This window comes from Cucurbita moschata, unplaced genomic scaffold, assembly GCF_002738365.1.
Source record: "Cucurbita moschata cultivar Rifu unplaced genomic scaffold, Cmos_1.0 Cmo_Scf00030, whole genome shotgun sequence".
Lineage (NCBI taxonomy): Eukaryota > Viridiplantae > Streptophyta > Magnoliopsida > Cucurbitales > Cucurbitaceae > Cucurbita > Cucurbita moschata.
In genome coordinates this window covers 2229020-2237321 of record NW_019268546.1, presented here as the reverse complement: position 1 = coordinate 2237321, position 8302 = coordinate 2229020, and the positions used below count along the sequence as shown (strand labels likewise).

At 37.1% G+C, this 8302-nt stretch overlaps 2 protein-coding genes across 4 annotated transcripts; one reads left to right on the top strand and one right to left on the bottom strand.

The window, feature by feature from the left end:
* Positions 1-205: 205 nt before the first annotated feature.
* Positions 206-841, top strand: LOC111464217 (probable carbohydrate esterase At4g34215). Its single transcript, XM_023108311.1, has one exon. It carries the CDS (start codon positions 206-208, stop codon positions 839-841), a length of 636 nt encoding a protein of 211 aa, XP_022964079.1.
* Positions 842-1721: 880 nt separating this feature from the next.
* Positions 1722-6939, bottom strand: LOC111464582 (ABC transporter C family member 8). Of its 3 annotated transcripts, XM_023108857.1 has the most exons (12): positions 6571-6657; positions 5431-6425; positions 5022-5342; positions 4840-4926; positions 4171-4764; positions 3862-4026; positions 3465-3762; positions 2925-3139; positions 2542-2847; positions 2400-2463; positions 2092-2331; positions 1722-2014 (listed from the first exon to the last, which is right to left on the bottom strand). In XM_023108857.1, the coding sequence occupies exons 2-12, from the start codon at positions 6349-6351 to the stop codon at positions 1884-1886; spliced, it is 3342 nt and encodes a 1113-aa protein (XP_022964625.1). In that variant the 5' UTR covers positions 6352-6425; positions 6571-6657; the 3' UTR covers positions 1722-1883. The 3 variants fall into 3 exon arrangements, with proteins under 3 accessions (XP_022964625.1, XP_022964623.1, XP_022964624.1); XM_023108855.1 differs by having other exon boundaries at positions 5431-6939; XM_023108856.1 differs by having other exon boundaries at positions 2542-2811; positions 5431-6939.
* Positions 6940-8302: the final 1363 nt, after the last annotated feature.

Genomic DNA, 8302 nt, shown 5'->3' with positions numbered 1-8302 from the left:
TGGGAGAGCAGTAGCTGTGTCTGTGCAAATAGACTCACGAAAAGTTAGACGAGAAAAAGTAGCTTTTAATTCATTTATACTTTTCTTGTGTGTCAAAATGGTTTTGTTGAAACTATCAATCTTGTTGTGTATGATATTATTTGGCCCTTCCCTTTCCTGGGCTACTTCTCCCACAAACATATTCATCCTTGCTAGAGAGAGCAACATGGCTGGTCGAGGTGGGGTAGAGAAAAATCAAAAGGGGTATCTTGAGTGGGATGGGAAGATCCCATTAGAGTGTCAATCTGATCCATCCATCCTACGGTTGAGCCCTAAGCGCCAATGGGAGATAGCACATGAACCTCTCCATTTGGGGATTGACATTGGCAAAACTACAGGGATTGGTCCGGGAATACCATTTGCTCACCAGTTGAAAGCAAAAGCCGGGCAGAAGGCAGGTGTCGTGGGTTTAGTTCCTTGTGCTAGAGGTGGCACTTTAATTGAACAATGGATTAAAAACCCTAGCAATCCTAGTGCAACTTTTTACCAAAATTTCATTGAACGAATTAAAGCATCAGAAAAAGAAGGTGGGGTTGTGCGTGCTTTGTTTTGGTATCAAGGAGAAAGCAATGCGGCTATGAGTGATACTGCTCATAGATACAAAGATAACTTAAAAAAGTTCATCACCGACATTCGCAATGATATAAAACCTAGATTTTTACCCGTCATTATTGTTAAGATAGCCCTTGACTTTTGTATGAAGCATGATACTCATGATTTGCCAGCAGTCAGAGCAGCTGAAGATGCCGTCCAAAAAGAGCTTCCAGATATCATTACTATGACTCTTGGGAATTGCCTATAAACTTTACCACATTTGAAGGCTTTTGCTTAGATCACGGTCATTTTAATACAGCAACTGAGATTGCTTTGGGTAAATGGTTTGCTGATACCTACCTCGCCCACTATGGTCATTTACTCTATCCTATTATGTCATTTTTTTCATCTCAATTGATTGATCTATTATTTTATCTCAATAAAATCCTTTTGAGTAAATGATTGCTTTGGGCATGCTTCGTTCTTCTGGAAACAGATCCCAACTAGACAAGTATGGTTCATGTTGATTCCAATGAATTTGAAATGAAATAATCGAAAGGCCACTAATCCTTTTTTTAGCATTCAAAAGAAGTAATTGATTAAGCAATTGACAGTTGATCCGATGATCCAGGGGATTGGTTCCGTAGGAACTTTTTACCTTGGGATTTCAAAAAGAATTAGTAAACCCCATCTTTAACGTTTGAACCATAAATTGAAATGAGTTCGGTAAAATAAGCAGAAATCCTGAGTTCGGTAAAACAAGCAGAAATCCTGAGTTCGGTAAAACAAGCAGAAATCCTGAGTTCGGTAAAACAAGCAGAAATCCTGAGTTCGGTAAAACAAGCAGAAATCCTGAGTTCGGTAAAACAAGAAGAAATCCTGAGTTCGGTAAAACAAGCAGAAATCCTGAGTTCGGTAAAACAAGCAGAAATCCTGAGTTCGGTAAAACAAGCAGAAATCCTGTCCTATTTTGAAAATAACTAAAATATTAAGAATAATAAATAAAACGAGTGGCGACAAGATTTTAGGGTTTAGGGTTTAGGGTTTGTATCAAGTAGCCCAATTCTAAAGAAAAAGCCCTATTGAAGTCCAAGACCATACATATTGATAGATATAACTACTGATTGGGTCGATATGATAACCCTTCGACTACGAATGTGGTGTCTACTGATTGGGTCTTGAATTAGGAAATCGAACCTCACGTGAAATAGATAGAGCCATTTCAAAGTATTATACGTTCAACAATAAGGACTAAATTGAAAAATGTTGATATACGAACGATCAAATCGAAACATTTTATATAAGAGGGACTAAATTGAAAATTGATTGGGTAAATGGGAAGAGTCTCTCCTGGAGCTGGCCCAGTACTCAGCTACAAGTCTGGAGAAATAGGAGTTGGTTTCCATAAGCTTAGACGGCTCTTCATACTCAACCAAATGTCCTACACAAGAGCTTCAGTCAATGGCTGTGGCTCAGCACAAGACAAGGAATATGAGAGAAAGTTCGTGGTTAGCTTACCAAAGGACAGGACCATGACTTTGTCACTGTCAATCACTGTGGGAACTCTGTGAGCTACTGTTATAACACTGCATTCTGAGAACTCCTGCCTTATAATTCCTTGCACAATGGTGTCGGTTGCAGAGTCGATGGAGGCCGTAGCCTCGTCGAGGATAAGGATTCTGTTTCGTTTGAGTAAAACTCGTCCAAGACAGAAAAGTTGGCGTTGTCCCACGCTCCAGTTCTCTCCTTCATCGCTCACTGTTGCAACGACAAAAGTAAGGACATGATTAGGAAATAACATGTATTCGTGCTTGAAAAGAGCATACCGGAGGAGTCGAGCCGGTTCAGTAGGCGGCTGACAACGTCCCTTAGTTGACACTTCTCCAATGCCTGCAAATACCCAATTGGCTTTTAGTACTTTAGAACAACATTTGAAGATTCAAAAGCAAGTTCAGTGATGGAATTCACCTTCCATATCTCATCATCAGAGTAAAGGCCTAGAGGGTCTAAGTTTGTGCGAATGCTGCCCCTGAAAAGTGTTGGCTCTTGTGGGATGATGCTGAGCTTCATTCTTAGATCCTTTAAACCGATGGAACATATATCGACCCCGTCGATGATGATTCTACCGTGCTCGGGCTCCACCAAACGAAACAAAGCACTTATTAGAGTTGTTTTTCCACTTCCTGTTCTTCCTACAACTCCTACTCTTGTTCCTTCTTGGAAGGTGCATGTAATTCCCTTGAGAACAAGAGGAGCATTTGGACGATATTTTATCTAAAACGAACAAAAACTTGAGAAGTGACATTGGAAATGCCATTCCAGTATCATTAAAACGTTTGTAGCTCTCTTACCTTTAGACATTTCAGCTCTATCCTTCCCTTGGTAGGCCATGACAATGGTGGCCTGCTTTTCTCCATGATTGCTGGAGGCTCTACTGGCAAATGCATATATTGCTTGATCCGTTCAACGGAAATGATGTAGTTTGAAAGATAACAATAGAATCTCGCCATGAAAATGTAGATAATTGACAAGAATAAAGCATAAGAAAAAGAGAGCCCCACAAGTCCTACACAATGAATTAAACGATCAAAAGGTCAGCTCTATTCTGGTCTAGCCGTGTATGGAATGAACTTATAATTATGGAATCGACTTTATTAGATTATAGATTATAAGTTCATAACTCTATAGCCCATTCCCATTCTGGGCGGGCGGAATAGATCTGAAATAGATTCTAGAAGCTAAACTAAGAAAGGGGTATCCTTAGCAATTTCAATAATCGGGTTCATTGATTTTCGTGATATAGTAGATGTTATCACGCATACAATCATACTCAATTCGATGAAATTGTTGGAAAGATTAGAAATCTTACGTTCTTGTTGAATTTGTCTTACCTGGATCAGTGGTTTGAGCCCGGGGAAGCAAAACAAGGAGAGATGCAACAGCAACGAGAGTGAGATTTTGCAGTGTTTCTATCCTCAACACAAGCCACTCTGTGGTTGCATTCGAGTGGAAAAGAAGACTTGCATCCGTGTCGATGAGCTTGACAAACTTCTGAAAGAATCTTTCTGTCATGTCGAAAGCTCGGATAGTGACAGCTCCAAGTGATGTCTCTGCTGCACAATTCATTACAGGTGCTTTCGTTGTCCCATTGATTCTCATAAGCTCCCTGGCAGAGGGTAGATAATAACTCTTCCCAAACATAAGGCAACAAGCAGAGCTCCACCATTAAATGAAGAACAATACATCTAATTTGGATATGAGAAACATTGTACAAAACTTTGTATATACCTGAACGTAAGTCGAAGCTACAATAGCAGGAATGGCGATGAGGAGAACTTCCCACGTTACGAAAGCCACAATTGCAATGACTGCAAGAAGATCCATAGCACCAGTGACTACAAAGATGACGGAAAACGGTATGTCGAAATCCAAAACACTCAAATCTGTGGAAGCCTGCATATATTGTGATCTCAACAACATCAGTTTTGGTGCAGTATGTTGCTACCTTAAATATAACATAAGCAGAAGCTTCATGATGCATAATAAATACAGACGGAGGTGAAGATACAGACGGAGGTGAAGTGAAAATGATCTTACACGAGTCAAGATCCGTCCTACTGTGGTTGCATCAAAGAATGACATTGGAGCATTGAAGATAGAATTTGTGAAACCACTGAAGAAGGCTTTAGATGCTCTTAAACCAAAAAGAGCTGCCAAAAGGGACCTACAATATATAAACAATGCACTAAAAACTGAAATAGCCGCATAGATTCCTATCATCGTTGTACTACTGATGTGAGGGAAGTTAATGGCAATGGCTAGCCAATACGTTGCAGCTGCCTGAAAGACAACAAAACCACATTGACTAATTACACTTAAATACAAAAGAGGAGATGCCTTGGAGACAGTGATATAATCCCAGAATGGTTTCCACCCAACATCACCCATTTCCTTCTCTTCTTCTTCTGTTAATTGCACTCCACATATGTTTTTGCTTCTTATATTCTCTTTATCACTTTTTTCACATCTCATGGTGTCGACTCTTTCAAAACCTCTCGGGTTTTCGCTCTTGGAAGTGTCAGATGCTATTAAGCTATCTTTGTGAGCATTCACAAGCTTTTCGAAAGTCGTCCCAGTGGTCAACAGATCCTCATAACTTCCTGATTGAGTTATTTTCTCTCCCTCAATCACCTGAAAAATGGCAAGACATAATATTACAACTACTTTGACATGAACATGAAGTTTAATCCGAAGTGTCGAACTGACCAGAATTTTATCGACTTCAGAAAGAAATTCCACTTGATGAGTCACAAGAACGACGGTTTTCTTATCTAGAGCAGTCATGACACATTCCTGCAAAATTTCCATCGTTCTACTTGAATAATCTCTACTAAAAACGTTCTTTCTTTCTTTCTTTTTCAAGGAAACTAGATTTTCCATGTCCTTACATCAAAAAGTGTTGCAGCCGTATGAGCATCGACTGCGCTAAAGGGATCATCAAGCAGATAAATATCAGCATCATTATAGACAGCTCTGGCAAGTTGAATCCTCTGTTTCTGTCCTCCACTCATGTTAAGGCCTCTCTGCCCAATTTCTGAAAGATCTCCATGGTCAAAGCTATCGATGTCCTCATCCAAAGCACAGGCTTTTATGGCATTCTTATACCTGCCCGTGTCCATCGGCTTCCCGTTCAGTATGTTTTCACGGATTGTCCCACTCTGGATCCAAGCGGTCTGTGAAACATAGGCTATTGATCTCTTTACCTGAACCTGTAGTATAAAAAAAATAGGAACTACTTCAGTTTTCAAAACAAATATGGTGCATTTTCTTGCCATGCCAAATATGATCCAAACGCACACTTCCAGTAAGTTTAGGTATCTCTCCAAGTATGGCAAGCAGAAGAGAGGATTTTCCAGCTCCAACTGATCCACATACAGCAACTTTCTGTCCTCTTTCTATATCCAAATCAACTTCTTTCAGCGTTAAAGTCCCCGACTCCGGATCCCACGCAAAGTTACCATTTCGAATTTTGATCATCTTATCAAGATCATTTGATGAGTTTTCAATGACTTCATTTTTGTTCAGCTCATCATCAAGTAAAAATGTGTTAAGCCTATCAAAGGAGACCTTGACTTGGATCAAGATTGAAAGAGCTTCTGGTAGCATTCTCATAGGTTCTGACACTGTTCTCAGAGTAGCAAGCACAGTAAAAATGGTGCTTGCATTCAAAGGAGAGCTCTGGAAGAGAACACATCCATAGAAAACAACAGCAGACACAATAGTGGGATATATCCAATACAATATGGAGTTATAAGTCTTCTGCATCTGCATTTCTTTTAACCATTTGAACTCCTTTTCACGAAGCGAATCGATCAAGCTCTGGAACTTTTCTTCCCATGATTGCAACTTAATGATCTTCATGTTGTTAAGCACTTCAGAAGTGGACCTCAACCTCTCATCCTGAGCAACCATGAAATGGAACTGACACTTCTGCAATGACTTAGCAAAAGGCACACTCAGGAATCCACAGATTATAAGAGGAACCAAACCAAGGAAAGCTCCAGCACCCACCACCCAAAACAGCACAGCAATGGACAGAGCAAGTTGCAGCCCTGAAGCCCAAGCTGTATGAAACCACCATGGAAACTCCCCCATTCTATAAGCATCAACAGCAATATAGTTCACAATCTCTCCAGCAGAGTGATTCATCCTCCCTAGACTAGAAAGCTTCAACAATTTCCTATACACTGCCGCCATCAAAGCCGACCTCATTTTCATCCCTGACCTTCTAGACTCAAAGAACCAATGCCTCTGCCCTAAAGACTCAAACACCTTACACACAATCAAAAGCCCTACAATCGTAACACCGTCTCTCAAATTCCTTTCATTACCAGTCGAATATTCAACAAAAGCAAACAAAATAAGCGGAGAAACTACAACAGAAAGTGTTCTTAGAAGAGTGTAAAACGCTATCAAAACATTTTCGTTCATGTGCACCTTCTTAATGGCCTGAAAAGCGAAGTTCCCAGAGCCGGAAGAACCTTTTTCTCTCAAGAGTGAATCCCAAACATCGGAAAATCTTTGGTAAGCAAACTCTGCTTCATCCTCCGAATCAAGAGGAGGAACATCCGCAAGAGTTAACGCCCTCGAATAACCCAATGAAAGTAAAGGATTAATCCAAGAAAAAATCAATTTGCTGAAGAGACCGGCCTGTCCAATGCTGGATGAAGATGATTCAGGTTCTTCCTTCTGTTTGTCTAGAAGAGGTTCCGCCATGATGAACCTTTAAAATTTGCAGAGGAATGGAAGCTCTGAAAATGGAGAAACGAACCAGTTGGGATTTTCATGCACTGAAAAAGGATTCACGCAGATGAAGATGGTATCCAAATAATACTTCCAAAACTTATTTAAATGTTTTTTTTTTAAGCATATTATTAAAAAATTTAAAATTTTAAGAATATTTTTTAAATTAATTTAGTATAAAATATAATAAAAAATTGATTATTATTATTATTATTATTTTGTTTTGTTTAAGCATATTATTAAAAAAATTTAAAATTTTAAGAATATTTTTTAAAATTAATTTAGTATAAAATATAATCAAAAATTGATTTTTTTTTTTTTTGTTTAAGCATATTATTAAAAAAATTCTTGGTATATATTTCAAATGTTAGCATAAATTCAAAAATTAATTACAAAATATATATATATATATATATATATATGAAAATTAAAGTTACTTTAAAAAAAAGGTAACATTATTAAAGGATGTTGGTCAAAGTGAGTGTTCAGGAAGTCGGACATGTATCTAACATACTTTCATATATCATAATAGAGTATCATAATTTTTATTGTCCGTTAGCATGATTTTAAAAAATAATATCTTAATTTAACGTGTTAGAATTTACAAAATTGAGAAAACAATAATGAAAAGATTGGAATCCAAGAAAAACATGTCGACCTCATAATAGAATTGCTAAAAAAAAAATTTAAAAAAATTGAAAGTTATTATTTATACTGACTTCGAACCAAATATATTGAAATAACCCACATTCATCTATCGAAATAATTTGAAATAGTCTGAATTTAGAACATATTAATAAAAACTAATTATAATAGGTAATCAATAAAATTATTGCACTGCCACGTCAGCCAAATCGTGGCCTTGGCTACACTAGATTAGAACTCCTAGTCAATGCCTTCACATTGACATTGTAAATATTATATATTTTTTAAAAATAATAATAATAATTTAATATTCCATTTATCTTTTACATTTATAAATATTTTTAACATTATTGGATCGAGTGTCAATGAATGGATAATAAGTAAAAAAGAGCATCATATATATTTATATATACATATATATATATATCAAACCGTTATTTTTTTGAAAAAGTAAAGTTACTTTTTATTAAAGTGGTGATGATTGAAGTGAGTGTTAGGATTGGCAGAGTACCTTTTTCGTGTCCGATATGCATTTAACATATTTTTTTCTATTATAATAGGCTATCATGATTTTCACTGTGGATCAATATAATTTTAAAATTAATATCTTTAAACCTTTTTTAACGGATTAGAATTCCCACCATGGATGAAAAACAATAATGAAAAAAAAGATCCAAGAAAATTTTATAATAAACATCATCTAAATTGAATTTAATTATGGTAAATAGAAATTAATTTATAATAGGTAATGAATAAAATTATTGCACTGCCACGTCAGCCA

Excerpts from the sequence above, each read along its gene's own strand:
- LOC111464217 (XM_023108311.1), top strand. The coding sequence starts at position 206 with ATGGCTGGTCGAGGTGGGGTAGAGAAAAATCAAAAGGGGTATCTTGAG.
- LOC111464582 (XM_023108855.1), bottom strand. The coding sequence starts at position 6,849 with ATGGCGGAACCTCTTCTAGACAAACAGAAGGAAGAACCTGAATCATCT. Across the intron at positions 3,140-3,464 it reads GGCTCAAACCACTGATCCAG|GACTTGTGGGGCTCTCTTTT; the intron begins GTAAGACAAATT and ends TTCATTGTGTAG. Across the intron at positions 2,848-2,924 it reads TAGAGCTGAAATGTCTAAAG|ATAAAATATCGTCCAAATGC; the intron begins GTAAGAGAGCTA and ends TGTTCGTTTTAG.